The 19,910-nt window shown below is 46.4% G+C and overlaps 1 protein-coding gene across 11 annotated transcripts; it reads left to right on the forward strand.

Moving 5' to 3' along the window:
• The first annotated feature begins 1,108 nt into the window (after nt 1-1,108).
• Nucleotides 1,109-19,855, forward strand: LOC128765999 (NACHT, LRR and PYD domains-containing protein 12-like). Of its 11 annotated transcripts, none has more exons than XR_008415947.1 (19): nt 1,109-1,165; nt 2,615-2,738; nt 3,387-3,465; nt 3,539-3,679; nt 3,768-3,878; nt 4,422-4,500; nt 4,631-4,850; nt 5,009-6,803; nt 6,884-7,060; nt 8,627-8,803; nt 10,512-10,688; nt 11,639-11,815; nt 13,053-13,229; nt 13,599-13,775; nt 13,886-14,059; nt 14,382-14,428; nt 14,983-16,347; nt 16,634-19,174; nt 19,417-19,855. XR_008415947.1 is itself a non-coding variant. In XM_053877307.1 (17 exons), exons 2-17 carry the CDS (start codon nt 2,651-2,653, stop codon nt 15,519-15,521), a joined length of 4,335 nt encoding a protein of 1,444 aa, XP_053733282.1. In that variant the 5' UTR covers nt 1,109-1,165; nt 2,615-2,650; the 3' UTR covers nt 15,522-19,854. The 11 variants fall into 11 exon arrangements, 1 of the variants encoding a protein (XP_053733282.1); XR_008415946.1 differs by having other exon boundaries at nt 14,983-16,549; nt 19,417-19,853; XR_008415943.1 differs by having other exon boundaries at nt 14,983-17,150; nt 17,214-19,174; nt 19,417-19,851.
• Nucleotides 19,856-19,910: the final 55 nt, after the last annotated feature.

Genomic DNA, 19,910 nt, shown 5'->3' on the forward strand with positions numbered 1-19,910 from the left:
TGGATGATGACACTGTGTTCCCTCCATTTCTTCTTACTTCCTAGAGCAGTGGTTCTTAACCTGGGTTCGATCGAACCCTAGGGGTTCGGTGAGTCAGTCTCAGGGGTTCGGTGGAGCCTCCGCCGCAGAGGTCCACCCCTCAGTCTAGTCTGCAGTTAGTGGGCACAGTCATTGAAAGCGTCCTGCTCCGAGATTTCCTACCGGTCCGCTGTGTTGGTTTTGTTATTTGAACTAGGTGATATTAATGCACAATTCATTTCGTGCACCAGTAAAAAAAAATCATATTTTATTTTTTACTAAAGAAGGGTTCGGTGAATGAGCATATGAAACTGGTGGGGTTCGGTGCCTCCAACAAAGTGAAGAACCACTGTCCTAGATCATGGAGTCACCTGCTCGGTGGGCAAACCACTGGTGCCGCAGTTGGGTCAAGGTCTATCGTACATTCTCCTGGGAATAGTCCGGGTCCTTCTAAAAAGACGTCCTTATATTCTGACATGATGCCTTTCTTATCTAGAGTAGCGCCACCTCAATAAATGACACGATCAAGATTCTTTATTCAGCACTGGATCACACGCAACTGGACCCCCGATCCAGACACAGGTGACCTGCATGGTGCCTGCCATAAAAATCATTCTGGTGATGTCATCATAGATAAATGGCTTTTGAGGCAGCAAAATACAAAACGATCAACTAAAACTAGAGTGAATATGATGACGCACATGCTGCGTAGAGGGCTGGGTCAAAGGTGAGGAGAAGTGATTGGTGAAATTTGGGGGAAAGTCGCAGCACACTTGAGGAGGATTGGTGGAAATGGCGTTAATACCGGGAGTTGCCATAGCAACATCGCCATTTCCTGGAGGGACTGGTTATTGTGAGTGAAGCAGGCGGTCTCCCTCGATGTTCAACAATCCCCATCAAAGATATGAACTACATTTGAAGTAAATGAGTGAAAGCAGAGAAGAAACGCGGAGAATTCACACATGAGAGACTGAAATATGAAGAACTTTAATGAGCGATGAAATCAGTTCCTGCTGAAACATTAGTTCTAACAAGCAGCTATGTGAAGTGAAAGCATGAAGTATTGAGGTGTGGCCAGTGAAGACAGCTTCCTCTGTAGAAAGTTCAGTCTTCGACTCTGTTTCTCACAGGTGAGCGAAGAGCTCAGGTGAGTTCATACATGGATGTTTGATTTGTTCTCTGCTGGTGTTTATCAAGGTACCATTGTCTGACAGAGATGCTGGTGAGGTTGTTGAAGCCTTTCCAGATTTAAAACAACACAATTTAGTTTGATAGAATCTGCTCTCTTGTCTGAATATTTCCGGAGTTGGAGTTGAATAGAAACATGCTTTAACTATTGATTCTTCAGAGCAGCTTCATGCAGGATTTTGACATCATTGTTCTATTTTCCATGAGATTGTGTACCAACGTGGGCTTCTCCGTCACCTGATCAAAGGCATACTTTGCTCAACTTTGGGAAATATTTATTTCATGTCAATGACTGATGCATGAGCACAGCTCACAATCAGATGGAATAATGGCACAAAAACAACTTTTGTCGGGACATGATTTGTTTTCGTTCACCGTCTGGTTCATCCAGTCAGCATGTTCAGCAGGTTTGACCTGTCGAGGAAGAAGCTGTTGACGTGACGGGCGCAGCTTCCAGGCTTGTGTCGAGCAGAAGTGGGTGTGTGCAATGAGCCCAAGTCAAATGAAGGAGTGCGAGGAGTCAGCCAGTGCAGTGAGATTGTGAGGAGCTCATGAACACATCAGCTGTCGGTTATTACAGCGTGTCAGTCAATTCTTCAGGATACTGTGGCGCTGGCTTGTTCTTGTTCATTGAAGAGTGATGTAGGATTGTGCTCTCTCTCAATATCACTGGTGGTTGAGTGGTTAAAGTTTATCCTCGTGATCTAGTCCTGAGTTACATTCCTGATGACGTGTTTTCCTGTACGCCGTGAGCCAGCAGAGCTTTGTTGCATGTGCAGCTAATCTTTGAAAGTTGTTCTGATGTGACTGCATGCTGTATTCTTTACCAAGAAATCATCATGCTAATGGTTGATACAAGAGGCTTCATGTGTCACTAGTTCTTCAAACCATGGTGTCAGAATGTCAGTGTTGTTGTCATTTTATGTCATGGAAATTGATGACTGAGTCACTTGTTTTTGTTTCATCATTATAATGCGAATTGCTTCATAAAGTCAAAGGAGTCTGTGTTTTCCTGTGCTCACCTGACAGTTTTAGGCTCCATCCCAATTTCCTGTCTGAGGAGCATCAAAGACAGCCATATTAAAATGGTCAGGTGGACAGAGGCAGCTGGGTCTCAGCGATGCAAACTTGATACAAATGTTTGAAGATTGTTGTGAAAATAAAATTTCAGCACCATGGTACCATGAAAGTTGATACATTTTATTGATTCGATTGTTGGCTGTGATTTATGAAGTCACATGGTCGTTCTGATCAGAGCATTGTGCATCAGCAGCTGCTTCAGGTCAACTGAGGTCATGATGGAGGAAACTCAGGAACACAGCAGGTGTTTGGACCACAGAGTGGATGGAGGAGTCACATGGTCAGCACTGAAACCTACCTGCTCTGCTCCTCTGTTAATCTGTTACAGGGCACACCCCCTCGCTCACTGGGCGAGTGAGTGTCCATGAGCAGGATCAGGAGCTCAGCTCAGTTGGAAGCTTCACCTGCAAACATGGACCCGAGTCTTCAGACCAGAGGAGAGCTGCAAACAGGTCAGTGACTTCAGAGAGGTCAATCTGTGGTTGCAAGGTTGCAGGTTTGATTCCAGCATCCTGGCATGTTTGCGTCGCAGCCTACTGCCATCAGTGTGTGAATGAGTGACTCAGTGTGAAGCACTTTGGTTGCTGAATAAGGATAGAAAGTGCGAAAAGTAAGAGCCATTTGCCATTGAACTCTGCACAAGAGTGAGTGGATGAACAAAGAGTGTGGTCACAAGAGGAGAATTGATGACAGTCACTGTTGAAACAGTATCAAAGCTTCCCTGCTGTGAGGACTCCAGACTGACTCACACCTCAGGAGTTCAAGTGTGTGCTCCTCTGTCAGGACTCCAGTCTCCAGTCCCAGTCAAACACCACTGAAGTCAGGTGTTTGATGTGAAGCCACGAATGGTCTGAGGCTCAGCATGAAGTTGAGCTGAGGCTGAGGTCAGTGAGGTCACAGAGAAGAACCAGTGACTCTGATGAGCAGCTGGTTCTTCCTTCAGACCTCACCATGCTGACCTCCATGTGGGATGTTGACATTGACACATGTGAGGGACTTTTCTCTCATGAATGACTTTGCTCTGCTGCTCTGAACCTGATGACTGAAGTTCTGTTGTTGACAAGAGCCACCAGTGATGATGCTGTTGTGTTTGTGTGAAGGTGTAGACAGAGAGGAGGAAGCTCCTCCCTCTAAAGCCCTTCTGGGTGAGGACCATGGCAGCCAGACCAGAGCTCAGAGGTGAGAAGATCAGTTCTCCTGTCAGAGCTCCAAATACTTGAAATCATTTTCACTCTGCAACTTTTGTGTTCAGATCAAAGCCACTCACATCAGAAGCTGCTGGACGAGGACACGGACCTGGACCCGCTCCCAGCTGTGAGTCTCTGAACAGTGACATGTCTATAGGAAGAGATATGGACTTCAGAGGAGGACAGGACCATCAGAGCAGGAGCAGGTGAGAGACTGAGCAGGAGCAACACTGAGAGGACCTCTAGTGGTCAGATGGTGAATCACAGTGTTGATCAGAGTTGTGTCTCCATCAGGTTGAATCAGGAGAGACTGAACTCTGAACTCAGCTGCGAGTCTCTGAAGAGTGACAGGTCGATGGATCTTCTCATTGATTTCAAAGGTGGACAAGAGCCTTCAGGAGAGAGGTGAGGTTTCCTGTCCCTCTCCACTCGTGTGATTGTTGGGTCTGATCAAAGGTCTCTGAGGCTCCTTCTACTTGGACTGAAGCCCTCAGATGTTCAGCAGCTTCATCTCAGTTGACATGTCAGCATGGACAACAATAACAGAGCTAATAACTGCTGCTGTCAGACACACAGCTGCTGCTGGACTCAGAAAGAATTCCACACCTTCATGTCCAGTGCAATGAACTTTATTGCACTGAATCTTTCATCTGTTGGTGAAGAAGGTTTGAGTTATTGCATCAAGCAGCTGAATTCTAAACAGCTACTCACGTTCCTATCCTCCAAGTCTTCTGGAAGCATTTTTATGAGATCAGATTAGACTGCCTTTATTCTTCCCACTATTGGGAAATGTTGGTGTTTATTCAACTGGAGTCAAAAGTGCTGCTCCACGACGAGGAAACTAAACATTCAAGAGAAGAAGCAGTGAACTGAACTGATGAAACATGAACTCATGACTGAAGTGTGTGACAAAGTTCATGTCTGTTTACTGCCTGATGTTCTTCACAGAGAGGATCAGCAGGTCTCAGATGTTCTCAGTCACCAGTGTGTCCAGCAGCATCAGACAGATCTGGACTCCACACTTCAGGTGTGTTCAAGTGTTAGCTCCTCCTGCTAACTACAGCAGATGCTAACTCACCACTCAGGATTCTGGTCAACTCTGAAGGTCAGCAGCTTTTCTCTCTGTCACATGATCAGGTCACATGTTTGTGTTGCAGCTGCTTGAAGAGACTGTCATGACCCTGGTGAAGAAGGAAGTGAGGAGAGTCCAAAGGTTCCTCAGGCCAGATGATTCCAAATACCAGGATGATGAGGAAGAGGTGAAGGTGAAGTGTGATGAGGAGCAGATGTGGAGCAGCAGAGAAGCTTTCCTGGACTTCATTGTGAACCTCCTGAGGAACATGGAGGAGGAGGAGCTTGCTGATCGTGTGTGGAGCAGTAAGAGGATTTGAACCTTCAACCTGCTGAATCTGAAGCCTTCAATCTAAAAGTCAATTTGAACTGAAATACCTGGAGCTGATGAGAAGAATGATCTGGAGATTGATCAGCTTCACCTTCCAGAAGCTTCTGATCATGGGACTTCTCTCTTCTTTCAGGAAGTCGTGCTGGAATGTGTGCAGGACGACTGAAGAGGAGCCTGCAGAAGAAGTTCCACAGTGTGTTTGAGGGGGTGGCTAAAGCAGGAAACTCTGCCCCTCTGAATCAGATCTACACAGAGCTCTACATCACTGAGGGGGGCACAGACCAGGTCAACCAGGAGCACGAGGTCCGACAGATCGAAGCAGCAACCAGGAACCAGACCAGAGCAGAAACTACCATCAGACAAGAAGACCTCTTTAAAGCTTCACCTGAGAGAGAGGGACCCATCAGGAGCCTGCTGACGAAGGGCGTGGCTGGCATTGGGAAGACCCTCCTGACCCAGAAGCTGACTCTGGACTGGGCTGAAGACAAAGCCCACCAGAACTTCCAGCTCATGTTTCCTTTCACCTTCAGAGAGCTGAACCTGCTGAAAGAGAAGCAGTTGAGTTTGGTGGAACTTGTTCATCGCTTCTTTCCTGAAACCAAAGACTCAGGACTCAGCAGCTTTGAAAGAGTCCAGGTTCTGTTCATCTTGGACGGTCTGGACGAGTGTCGACTGCCTCTGGACTTCAACAGTCGGGTCCTGACAGAAGCTACAGAGTCCACCTCAGTAGACGTCCTGCTGACCAACCTCATCAGGGGGAAGCTGCTTCCCTCAGCTCACCTCTGGATCACCACACGACCTGCAGCAGCCAATCAGATCCCTCCTGAGTGTGTGGACATGGTGACAGAGGTCCGAGGGTTCACTGACCTGCAGAAGGAGGAGTACTTCAGGAAGAGGTTCAGAGATGAGGAGCAGACCACCATCATCTTTCACATCAGGAGCTCACGAAGCCTCCACATCATGTGTCACATCCCCATCTTCTGCTGGATCACTGCCACAGTTCTGGAGGACATGTTGAAGAGCAGAGAGAGTGGAGAGCTGCCCAAGACCCTGACTGAGATGTACATCCACTTCCTGGTGGTTCAGGCCAAAGTCAAGAAGCTCAAGTACCATGGAGGAGCTGGGACAGACACAGTTTGGGACCCTGAGAGCAGGAAGATGATTAAGTCTCTGGGAAAACTGGCTTTTGAGCAGCTGCAGAGAGGAAACCTGATCTTCTATGAATCAGACCTCACAGAGTGTGGCATCGACATCACAGCTGCTGCAGTTTACTCAGGAGTCTTCACACAGATCTTCAGAGAGGAGAGAGGACTGTACCAGGACAAGGTCTTCTGCTTCATCCACCTGAGTCTCCAGGAGTTTCTGGCTGCTCTTCATGTCCACCTGAAGTTCTTCAACTCTGGAGTCGATCTGCTCCATTCACAGCAAACATCCATACTGATAAGAATCTTTAGAAAGAATGTTCATCCTGAACAGTTCTACCAGAGAGCAATAAATGAAGCTGTAGAAAGTCCTACTGGACATCTGGACTTGTTCCTGCGTTTCCTTCTGGGTCTTTCTCTGCAGAGCAGCCAGAGTCTCCTTCCAGGTTTGTTGCCACAGACAGGAAGTAGCTCCTGGACCCATCAGGACACAGCAGAGCTCATCAAGAAGAAGATAAGTGAGAAAGTGTCTCCAGAGAGAATCATCAATCTGTTCCACTGTCTGAGTGAAGTGAAGGACACTTCTGTAGTGGAGCAGCTCCAACAGCAGCTGAGATCAGGACGTCTCTCCACAGAGGAACTGTCTCCTGCTCAGTGGTCCACTCTGGCCTTCATCTTATTGTCCTCAGAGGAAGATCTGGAGGTGTTTGATCTGAAGAAATACTCTGCTTCAGAGGAGGTTCTTGACAGGCTGCTCCCGGTGGTTCAAGCTTCGAAAGCTGTTCTGTAAGTGGATCAAACACTGAAACATCTCTGATGATATGAACTGAACATGAAGGTTTCATTTCCTTGTTCTTTTTATTCAGACTGAGAGACTGTCAGCTGTCAGAGAGAAGTTGTTCCCTTCTGTCCTCAGTCCTCAGCTCTCCGTCCTCTCGTCTGACACAACTGGACCTGAGTCTCAACAGCAAGCTGAAGGATCCAGGAGTGGAGCTGCTGTGTGCTGGACTGAAGAGTCCACACTGTCACCTGGAGACTCTCAGGTCAGAACACATCACGTGTCCAGCTTCAGAGCTGAAATGTGAAAGTCAGAGGTGGAGACTCCAGCTGCAGAGAGTCAACAGATCATCATTGAGTTGGATGAGATTGTGAAGCAGAAGTTTGTTTCCATCCCACGTTCCAGCAAACATACAGCAGCAGCTTCCATTTCCATGATATTTCAGAGGTCAAAAGGAGCAGAGAGAAGATCCAAAAGAAAATAAGGACAGGAAAAAACAATACAGGCCCACAACAATAAAATTTAAAAATTGGAAGGCCCATCCCACCTAAAGACTCGCTCCTTTGCAAGAATTCCTTTATTATTCTCACCTTTTTTATTGCAAATAAATCTGGTTATTCCTTTATATGAATCTTTAAAAAAGGTTTTCTTGATAAAATGAGAATACATATTACCAGCTATACTCCACCAGCTAATGACATGGGGAGATTAGACCGTCTGCCTAAATCAGACAAGGTTTTACTCAACAGTGGTTTAAATAATTCCAAAATGTTCTGGGTAACAGTAATTCCCAAATATCTAAATGAATGATGCACAATTTGAATTGAAGGGTAGATTTTATTGGCCTTTGAGCTGATGGGGTATAACTCACTTTAGATAAAGTTCATTTGTATCCAGACACCCTGCCATATTCCTCCAAGAGAGTCACAATAGTTGACAATGATTTCAATGGGTCTGATATAAATCATAATAAATCGTCTGCATAAAGAGATGCTTTATTTTCTTCTCCTCCCCTGCTAATGCCACTGTAATTCCTCAAACAATGTAGTGTAATAGCCAAGGGTTCGATAGCCGTTGCACTCAACAGAGTGGACAGCCCTGTCTGGTGCCACGCTGCAGCAGAAAATACTTAGATCTAATTGGGCCTGTGTGTATAGATGCTTTAGGGGACATATACAGTATCTCCTGAATATCAGTAACTACAATGCAACTCAGACTGACATGAAGTGACAGTCGTATCTGGTCTTTTCAATTGATGAAGATCAGACTGGGCAGTAAACAAGGTGATTGACTTGCCCAAGAAGAAGTGACTTGGGACTTGCACATGTGTGACTTGGTCCCATGGTGCTGGTGTCAGCTGTCACAGGTGGAGGTGAGAAGATGGTTCCCATGTGAACGGGCCCGATGTGGCCCACAAGCCTGCACTTGCTGACCACTGGTCCAGAGGAATCAAAAGCTGCTGCTGATGAAATGCTAACACTCAGCTGCAGTGCTAACGCTATGGTTGATTCACTAAAGACTTCAGCACTGTAATAGTGGATGATGACAAAGTCACCAGACTGAAGTCCTGTGTCTCGAGTGTCCACCATTCTCACTGCCAACAGTCACAGACTCACCCACACGGGGGCGCTGCAGAGCAGTGATTCCAGGACGCTGACTGGATGATTTCTGAATGCTTGTTCATGTTCCAAAAATCCAGCATCAATCCATGACGTCACACTAGTTTGTATGGAAGTCTGATCCTCTGAAGAAACAATCATGTGTTTAAAGTCTTGTCAAACTAGAGGACTGAAAAAGTCTCACTTGTTGATGACACTCATCTCTTTCACAGCCTGATCAGGTGTGATATGTCAGAGAGAAGTGGTTCCCTTCTGTCCTCAGTCCTCAGCTCTCCATCCTCTCGTCTGACACAACTGGACCTGAGCCACAACATCAACCTGAAGGATCCAGGAGTGGAGCTGCTGTGTGCTGGACTGAAGAGTCCACACTGTCACCTGGAGACTCTCAGGTCAGAACACATCATGTGTCCAGCTTCAGAGCTGAAATGTGAAAGTCAGAGGTGGAGACTCCAGCTGCAGAGAGTCAACAGATCATCATTGAGTTGGATGAGATTGTTCTTGCTTTTTCGATGAACGTTGAGTTTGACTTGATGTCCAAACAGAGTTTTATTCAAAGCAGTGCTGGCCATTCACAGAGCAGCACACACTGCACATGTGCCACCATGGACGACACAAAACAAAGGTTTTCCATTCCCTTTATATCTGTCACACCCCCACTTTCAACAAAAGGCATCACATGCTCCACACCACCCCCAATGCAGATGTTACCTTTTGGGGTGTCCCACCCTCAGAGGGCACAAAACACCCATTCCTGACCTTCATGGCCCACACCCATCACCAGTTACTTGAACAAGAAAAGATCAAACGAGTGACATCCTTTATACAGTTTTGCTTTCTCAGATAACATCTTCACATGTTGAACACAATAATTTTCCACGTTATGCAGTAAAATATAGAATGAAATGAATGCAACATATGGCATTTAAAAATGATGTAAACCCAGAGTTGGATGAGATTGTGAAGCAGAAGTTTGTTTCCATCCCACGTTCCAGCAAACATACAGCAGCAGCTTCTATTTCCATGTGATTTCAGGGATGAAAAGCAGAGAGAAGAAAAAGTCTGCTCATATCTGTCCCTTTTTAATGAACCTTCTTTCCCCAGTCAGAGTGTCAGCTTGAGGTTTTTCTGAGTGAAGTCCATTCTGTTGTCCAGAGTCCTGTAAGTTGACTTCAATGAAGTGAGTTAGATACAGTAAGAGCCTGAGTATGAATGACTTGGAAACTAGAATGTGAGTGCATGACTGGTGTTTGGGACCGTTCCACCTCTCTGTCCATCTTCTGAGGACTTCAGGTTTCTGAACATGTGACTCAGTCATGACTCCTCACTCTTGGTCCTGTTCCTCTGGAATGTAGAAGAAACCAACAACATAAGAGTGAACGTTCCGACCAGGTGCCACTAGTTTGATGCTCTAACAACAGTGGGGTAAATGAGCTAAATGAGATGCTCAGAGAACTCAGAGTCATGACCTTGATCTTTCATTCAGAATTGTGCCGATCGATGGCTCTCATAATGGTGACCCTGTGATGTCCAGATGCTGCTGTATAACCTCACAGTGTTTGGCACAAAGGCAGGGAATATTCAGTGAGAAATGATCTGCCATATCTGCAATGTGAACCCAATATGACCATGACAGAGACGAGACGAATCCCAGGCTCAAACAGTTCGTTGAGATGTGGCCCACAAGCCTGCACTTGCTGACCACTGGTCCAGAGGAATGAAAAGCTGCTGCTGATGAAATGCTAACACTCAGCTGCAGTGCTAACGCTATGGTTGATTCACTAAAGACTTCAGCACTGTAATACTGGATGATGACAAAGTCACCAGACTGAAGTTCTGTGTCTCGAGTGTCCACCATTCTCACTGCCAACAGTCACAGACTCACCCACACGGGGGCGCTGCAGAGCAGTGATTCCAGGACGCTGACTGGATGATTTCTGAATGCTTGTTCATGTTCCAAAAATCCAGCATCAATCCATGACGTCACACTAGTTTGTATGGAAGTCTGATCCTCTGAAGAAACAATCATCTGTTTAAAGTCTTGTCAAAATAGAGGATTGAAAAAGTCTCACTTGTTGATGACACTCATCTCTTTCACAGACTGAGCGGGTGTTTGGTGTCAGAGAGAAGTGGTTCCCTTCTGTCCTCAGTCCTCAGCTCTCCGTCCTCTCGTCTGACACAACTGGACCTGAGTCTCAACTACGGTCTGAAGGATCCAGGAGTGGAGCTGCTGTGTGCTGGACTGAAGAGTCCACACTGTCACCTGGAGACTCTCAGGTCAGAACACATCATGTGTCCAGCTTCAGAGCTGAAATGTGAAAGTCAGAGGTGGAGACTCCAGCTGCAGAGAGTCACAGTTTTCTCATCAGTTTGCTCTTCAATGCAGCAGCTGATTCTCAGTGGCATCAGTCTCCAGCAGGTTCCTCCTGCAGTCATGTGACTGAGGGTCTCAAGTCGAACCAAGAAATGAAAATACTTACATTTGTATTCATGTGTCGTCCTGCATACTTTCCATTTTCCTTCTTAGTGCTTCTAGCTCGTCCTCCAACCGTTACGTTATACTTTCGACCATTAGTAGATTTATATGTTCACATACTGTACTGTGTAACATACTGTTTTTTTACAAAGTAAATCCAGTGGTGTCACTGGACCTGATGCTGTACTGGAGCACAGCTGCGCCAAAGGTCATTCATGGCAACCAACACTGTTTTAGCTCTGATTTTTCATGAAACGAACATGAATAGTGCTTTAAACTTTGAGCTTCAAACTGTTCAATCTACCCAGATCATGTTGTTGTCTGAACCACCTGAATTGAACTGATACATTTGACCTGCTGGTGCACTTGACTCTCCACCTCTGAACCAGGAAGTCATGGCTGTCTGTGTGATGAGACCCAGGTGCAGTGTGTCCTGGCTGACAGACGGCTTGGAGACGAGGTTAACTTAAAGATTAAATAGACACAGACGGTATAATACTGTGAGAAAAACAGCAGTTCAGAGGTGTTGACCAATCAGGTGCTTGAAGAGAGAAGGTGATCGACCAATGACGCACTGACTCTTTAGTCAGAACCTTTCCTATTGGTCGTCCTTCTTCGTCTCTCACACTCACCTCCGCTGCAGTCAGCTCAGGTTCAAGTGAGACGAAGGATCTAATACAGAGTTTAAAGTCTTGTCAAACTAGAGGATTGAAAAAGTCTCACTTGTTGATGACACTCGTCTCTTTCACAGCCTGATCAGGTGTGATCTGTCAGAGAGAAGTGGTTCCCTTCTGTCCTCAGTCCTCAGCTCTCCGTCCTCTCGTCTGACACAACTGGACCTGAGCCACAACTACGACCTGAAGGATCCAGGAGTGGAGCTGCTGTGTGCTGGACTGAAGAGTCCACATTGTCACCTGGAGACTCTCAGGTCAGAACACATCATGTGTCCAGCTTCAGAGCTCAAATGTGAACGTCAGAGGTGGAGACTCCAGCTGCAGAGAGTCAACAGACCATCATTGAGTTGGATGAGATTGTGAAGCAGAAGTTTGTTTCCATTCCACGTTCCATCAAACATACAGCAGCAGCTTCCATTTCCATGTGATTTCAGGGGTCAAAGGTAGCAGAGAAGATCCAAAAGAAAAAGAGGAAAGGAAAAAAAAATTACAGGCCCAATAATAAAGTTTAAAAATTGGGGTATAACTCAATTTAGATAAAGTTCATTTGTATCCAGACACCCTGCCATATTCCTCCAAGAGAGTCACAATAGTTGACAATGATTTCAATGGGTCTGATATAAATCATAATAAATCGTGTGCATAAAGAGATGCTTTATTTTCTTCTCCTCCCCTGCTAATGCCACTGTAATTCCTCAAACAATGTAGTGTAATAGCCAAGGGTTCGATAGCCGTTGCACTCAACAGAGTGGACAGCCCTGTCTGGTGCCACGGTGCAGCAGAAAATACTTAGATCTAATTGGGCCTGTGTGTATAGATGCTTTAGGGGACATATACAGTATCTCCTGAATATCAGTAACTACAATGCAACTCAGACTGACATGAAGTGACAGTCGTATCTGGTCTTTTCAATTGATGAAGATCAGACTGGGCAGTAAACAAGGTGATTGACTTGCCCAAGAAGAAGTGACTTGGGACTTGCACATGTGTGACTTGGTCCCATGGTGCTGGTGTCAGCTGTCACAGGTGGAGGTGAGAAGATGGTTCCCATGTGAACGGGCCCGATGTGGCCCACAAGCCTGCACTTGCTGACCACTGGTCCAGAGGAATCAAAAGCTGCTGCTGATGAAATGCTAACACTCAGCTGCAGTGCTAACGCTATGGTTGATTCACTAAAGACTTCAGCACTGTAATAGTGGATGATGACAAAGTCACCAGACTGAAGTTCTGTGTCTCGAGTGTCCACCATTCTCACTGCCAACAGTCACAGACTCACCCACACGGGGGCGCTGCAGAGCAGTGATTCCAGGACGCTGACTGGATGATTTCTGAATGCTTGTTCATGTTCCAGAAATCCAGCATCAATCCATGACGTCACACTAGTTTGTATGGAAGTCTGATCCTCTGAAGAAACAATCATGTGTTTAAAGTCTTGTCAAAATAGAGGATTGAAAAAGTCTCACTTGTTGATGACACTCGTCTCTTTCACAGCCTGAGCTGGTGTCAGCTGTCAGAGAGAAGTGGTTCCCTTCTGTCCTCAGTCCTCAGCTCTCCGTCCTCTCGTCTGACACAACTGGACCTGAGCTACAACTACGAGCTGAAGGATGCAGGAGTGAAGCTGCTGTGTGCTGGACTGAAGAGTCCACACTGTCACCTGGAGACTCTCAGGTCAGAACACATCATCTGTGTGCGGTGTCAGCGCCACCTGGCTGCCAGCCACGACTTGTTAAATGTAGATCATACTTAATGTTAAATGTTGGTATGAGATAAATACAAATAAACAAATCTAAATTATTTAAATAATGAATAAATTATGTTTAAAATCAAGTTTTACATCTCATGTCTGTAGTGGCACTGCTTCTTATTGGTCTGCTGTGACTTGTGAGCCCAGTTCAATTAAGTGATTTTACAGGGAACGAGTGATTTTACATCCTTTTGCAAATTGTATTGTTGAGGATCAAATGAAGACTTTAGAGTTTTGTCAAAATAGAGGATTGAAAAAGTCTCACTTGTTGATGACACTCGTCTCTTTCACAGCCTGAGCATGTGTTTGCTGTCAGAGAGAAGTGGTTCCCTTCTGTCCTCAGTCCTCAGCTCTCCGTCCTCTCGTCTGACACAACTGGACCTGAGTCTCAACTACAAGCTGAGGGATCCAGGAGTGGAGCTGCTGTGTGCTGGACTGAAGAGTCCACACTGTCACCTGGAGACTCTCAGGTCACCTGGAGACACAGAACACATCAGCTCCTCTCTGCAGTTCTGCTCCACAACTGGACGGTTCTTCTGCTCTCATGATTCTCTAAAACACTGTTCCTCCTTCATTACAGTCTGTCAGGTTGCAGGATCTCAGAGAGAGACTGTGCTTCTCTGGCCTCAGCTCTGACCTCTAACCCCTCCCATCTGAGAGAGCTGGACCTGAGCTTCAACCATCCAGGAGGACCAGGACTGGAGCTGCTGTCTGCTGGACTGGAGAGTCCAGACTGGAGGCTGGAGACTCTCAGGTATGGACAGAGCAGCAGAAGTGACTGACTGAGCTCCAAAGAGCTTCAGACTGAACATGTGATCCAGAAGCAGACAGAGAGGATGTGGGTGTGTGATGCTGCTGCTCAGACTCTTCATCTGAACTGAGCACATGAATCCAAACACATGACATGTTCTACTGCTGGACACCAGTGGAAGCACCAAGGAGACAGTGGAGACTGAGCAGCTGTTTAGAGATCCATCTTTGTTGTCATCAACACAGTCATGAAAGAGCTGTCCACTTAGCAGCAGGAGATAATAGTCCTGAAACATCTGAAGTCACATGACTCTTTCTTCCTCCAGGCTGGATCACTGTGGACCACAGAGGTTAAGAGCTGGAGCGGAGAGATGTAAGTCTGTATCTTCTTGCTTCATGAGAACTCCTCAACTCTGTCAGCTCCTAGTGGAGCAGCTGTGATGTTAGTGACGTCATGTGACCCTTGAATCTGCTGCTGGAACTTGTCTTCATCAAGTCCAGGTCACTGCCCAGAACACTGGTCACCAGCAGGTGACGAGCTGCAGCTAGTGAGGAGCCTCCGTGCAGATCTAGAAGCAGCACTGTGGTCTTCCCTCATCATCAAATACTGATTCCTTCACTCTTTTCAGACTTTGACACCAGAGTCTCAGGAGCTCTGAACATCATCATGTTCCCTAAACTGACTCACATGTGACATCAGCTCCTCCAGATGATTCTGGGATGTTCCAGTCCTCCTGGTTCTTCTCTTGAGGTGGCCCCAGTCTCAGAAGACTGTTGACCCGTCACAGTTTGGACCTGTGGCCTCATGATCTCCACTGGAGTCCATGTGGACCAACAGAGCAGCCGTCCCTGGCTTGCTGGGACAATGATTATCTCTTGAAAGTCTGTTCTTCCACCATTATCACCACGTGTGTCTTTTTCTTTCAGACTTCCGTCCACTCTCACTGGACCCAGACACAGCTCACCGGCGCCTCCTGCTGTCCAACAACAACAGCATGGTGGAACTAGTGACGGAGGATCAGGATTATCTGGACCATGACGACAGGTTTGAGCGGTGTCCTCAGGTGATGAGCAGAGATGCTGTGACTGGTGTCTGTTACTGGGAGCTGGAGTGGAGAGGAAGAGTTTCTGTGGCAGTGACTCTCAGGAGAGACGGAGGGAAGGAAGACGAGTCTGAGTTTGGACGGAACCATTATTCCTGGAGTCTGAGCTGCTCTGATGATGCTGGATATAAAGTCTGTCACAATAAGAGAGAAACTGTCATCGAGAGCTCAGAAGTCTCTCACAGACTTGGAGTGTGGCTGAATGCACCTCCTGGAACGTTAGGGTTCTACAGAGTCTCCTCTGGAGTCCAGACTCACCTGCGCACCTTGTTCACCCCCACTGAACCTCTGTACCTGGGATTTGGACTCGGAGAGGTTCCTGGTTCTGGTTCCTCCGTGTGTCTGTGTGACCTGAGTGTGTGAGTGTGTTCCTCCAACAAACTGGTGTTGCTGGTTCAAATCCCCATCCAAGCTGCTGACAGTGAGGAATGAAATCAAATTTAAGAGGTGGTTGAAAACATTTTCCCACCACTGTAAATGAATAGAAAATCTGGATTCCCCTCTGGATCTTTGTCTTTTCCCACCAAGATTCCCCACTGAAAGGATTAGAATGGTAGCAGTAAGGAAGCGTGCAGCTGAGCTCCTCTCAGTGGATCAGCAACCGTAACTGTATGAATAACAGTCGAAGCTCAGCGTCATGGAAAATGACTGGCACTGTACCACAGAGGACTCTCCACAGGCCATTTGAATTCCTCCCAGTACAATGTCATGTACTGTACTGTCTTAAATTTGCTGTTTATTGTTTGTCTGTGCTAGTTTAGCTTTCTCTTATTTGAACATCTCCCACTGCGTCTTTTATATAGCACTTTCTTTGGCTGTTCTTTTTTAGATTTTTGTGATTTTCACTCTAAGAAAATGCGGCTCTTGCGGCAGTTCTCCTGAACGTTTCGTGTCTGTGGTGGAGGCTCACACGCTGAATTTTTATTTAATTTACTTGTTAAATCTGACATCTCTGCGTTCACCTGCTCTTTTTGGCTTGATTTCAATGTGGAACTCGATTTAATAATCGACAACACATCTGTTTTACACCCTCCGTCGTTCCTTGCGACTGCCATCCACAAAACCACCTCCCTGAAATGAATTGTGAATACAGAGTCTTCACCTTGTCCGAGCGTGGACAGGAGCTCGAGTGTGACAATCATGAAGAAGAAGGGAGACACGTGACTGTGTGATGCAGCAGTTTGAGGAGGTGAATGAAACACATGAACGTTGCCGGACGCAGCAACGACATCAGCATCTTGATCGTTTGCTGTTTATTGATGCTGTTTGACGAAGACGAAAGAAAGTTTGTTTCCAGTCATCCATTTTTTTTGTTGTTTGATATTTTTTACTCCGCAAAGAAGAATTGCTGTTCATGATCCATGATGATGTGAAGGAGACCAAAGTGGCTGGTTTGTCTATATTTTGCCTTATATTTCCGTGACAATTGAAGTTGTTCTTTGACTGAGCTAATGCTAATGACTGTGTCTGTTCAGTTCTACGGTGGCAATAAACATCAGTGAAGACGCTGGCGACTCTCTTCATTCCATCGACGGCAGACTGACAGACCTGAGGCTCACAGCACAGTCATGTGACTTTGCAAACCTGAAAGATTCCATGGAACGTGATCAAATTGTGTGTGGAGTTTACGACAGGAACATTAGAGAGAGAGAGGCGTTCACGTGCAGCGGAGCCGACTCTAGATGCAGCTCTGCAAATCTGTCATGTCAGTGAGGTGGAAGCAGATGCCTGCAGAGACACGAGGAATGATGCTGCTGCTGCCACTGATCTCCCCAAACACAGAAAGACTCTTGCACTGAGGGATGACACTGGAAAAGAGGTCAAATGCAGAAGTGTCAGTTTGGAGACAGACCTTCTGCTGAAGGCAGCCTGAGCAGGAACAGCTGAAGATGCCACGATGGGAATGGTCTGCTTCACATGGAGGTTCATTCCTGACCTCACAGCTGAGACCTCCTGCACAACAGACCTGTCACATAAAGAGGAAGATTTCAGGTGGAGAAGTGAACATCAGCTCACAGAGGCATGAACAACAGCAGTACTGACAAAGAACATCAGTGTGTCGACAGACTCTTCAAGAGATGGACTTGGTGCAGAGCTTCTGCAGAGTGAAGGTCAACACTGGAGACCTGGTGTTTGGTCTGGGGAGGTTCCAACACTGCGTTTATGGCCGACCGACCTTCACTGTGGAGACAGACCATGGAGCTCTTGTTGCCATGATGAAGACGCTGCAGAGACGTTTATTCGCAGGCAGCACAAGTGCTACGGAGATAGAAGTGAAAACTGCTGAGAGAAATGCTTCCTGTGTCTGATGCCTGAAGTGTTATTCTGTATGAGGAAGTAGCAAGGACGACACTCCAGTAGAGCTTTACTTGTTCACTTCACCTTCTCATGTATCAATAACATCCGACTTACGTCCACCCGTACTTAGGACCACGGCCAGCAGATGCCAGCTTTTTTGTTTTAATTCAATGTCTGGCACTGGAGCAGTAACCATTGGACGTGCCACATGTCAGAGGCGGAGAAGCAGGGAGACAACAGAAGCGGCCATGGCACCAGAGTTGGGACGGACTGGTTCCATTTCAAAGGACGAGACCATCTTGTAGTCAGGGAGTCACTTCTGTCCCACACAGCGTCAGGTGGTGCGATGGTGCATGCAGAGTCATTCCAAACACAGGTGTCACCGACGATGGACCGCGCTTCAGGAGCAAAGAGTGGCAGAGGTTTTCTGGGCAGTGTGACGTCACCTTCATCACTGAAGTCCACTGTGTGCACAGTCCTATGGAAAGGCTGAAGAAGGTGAGCACACTGGCAAAAGAGAGTGGATCAGATCCCTCCTTGCTCTGCTCACTTCCACAGCAGCTCCCTTCGATTGTGGACGGTCACCCGATGAGTCCCGGGCTGTGAACCACTCCGGCAGCTGTTGCCAAGCAGAGCAGGCGTCAAGCTGGTCCCCACCGTCCAGAGGATTCCGCTCGCGTCGTGTTCAGAAGGCCAACGAGAGAAACAAGGAAAGCTCTCACGTTGAACAGAAACGTTTCTCTTCACGGCTGGATGTTGAAAATGTTGCGACATTCATGTGCTACTGTGATAAAGAAAGAGGGGTGTGGCAGTGCTGGTCAGTGACCACTAGGCGTCAGTATTTGTTTCGGTATAAGGATATAGGTCTGTTATGGGAGTGAATAGAAGAAGTGTCACTACCGTGGCTCCACGTGGACAGAACACGTCTGGAGTTGCCGAAGCGGTTATATCCTTCTGTACAACTTGTCCACACGCCAGTGACTGCAACATGTGTGACATTAACCAGGAACGTGAGACACGTCTTTCTGTGCGGCTTTCATTTATCCAACGCACATGTACATAACACACGGAAGGGGCTGCCGGGTACGGCAACGCGCTAGGGACAACTCTCATGCCGCACACAACAGAAGCCGTGGGAGCGGTGCGGTTTTTTCAAAGGGCAACTTTATTGACCCGCCGTGAAGCTCCAAAACAGTCCACTTGGTGACTTTATCCACCGGATTACCTGCCGTATTACAGTGCGCACGTTACAAACAACACACCGATAGCGATTGTGATGAGTTAGTATTGTTATTTTATTCCAAAGTCTCGTAACTAAACATTTTGTGGAACAGAACTGACACCTAGTGGTGATATTTGCTAACTGCACGATGTTAACAGAAACGTTCTATTGTTTGTTTTTCTGTTGTACAATTCAACATATATTCAGTATATATAATGTAATATAAGAATGATTGTATCACCAAAATTCACCATCATTTCAGCTCTAATTTTTCTGTTATTGACAACGATCAAGATTTCAGTTATGATTCTACTACATTTTCAGTGTGATCAATTCCCATTGTGTCACTTCAGAATGATCCAGATCATGTGATCCATGTGATATGCGTTAGGATAATGAAAACATTGTTTAGTCCCCAGTTTGAAGAGTTTCCCGCCATGAAGACAGAATCTGTGACGGGATGTTTGGGGATGCTGAGACTTGGAGCCAAACAGAGGTGAGCTGTCACTCGCTCATGTCATGTGATCACGTGACTTTGCTTGTATATCACACCTGCAACACCAACCAGATGAATTCTGACAGCTTACATTGATTGGACTTCATAACGTTCTTGGCCAAACACTCCTCTGACTGCAGAAGCCCTTTTTGCCTGGTTCAGGTTACTAAATGCTGTTTATGTAAACAATGTGTTTCACAGGCGTAATCCAAACTGCTGAGACCCACTCGTGTGTTTTTCAGAGCATTGATCAAGATGCATAGGTCCAGGTGGAGGAGGCTGAGTGGCGATGGCAGCCCTGATGGCAAATGTCTACTGACACAGAAGAAGCACAGGCCGAGCTGGAGCAACTAATCCAAGAGAATGGACAAAGATGACAGTCAATGGTTGCCAAGTTCATTTAAAAAAAAAAGTAAACAATCCACTCAAAGTGACAGAAGTGACACAGGAAACACAGTTGAATGCTGAGGAGAAGAAGATGCAAGATCACTAGTGAGCCAGTAGCCAGACGGGAGGTGAACCTGAATCGTCTATTCGTCCCACACAGAGAGGAGACGTCTCCTCTCTGTGTGGGACGAATAGAAAAATTGAAACTCACGTCCCTCGTTTTGTCTTTTTTTGTGATCGTATTGCATAAAAAAATGTATGTCTTTCTGACAACAATTCAAAATTATTATGAAAAGAGATTTGTTGACTTTCATCTCCTATTTTAATAAATGTAACTGTCTTTGTAATT

This window comes from Synchiropus splendidus, chromosome 10 (assembly GCF_027744825.2).
Source record: "Synchiropus splendidus isolate RoL2022-P1 chromosome 10, RoL_Sspl_1.0, whole genome shotgun sequence".
NCBI lineage: Eukaryota > Metazoa > Chordata > Actinopteri > Syngnathiformes > Callionymidae > Synchiropus > Synchiropus splendidus.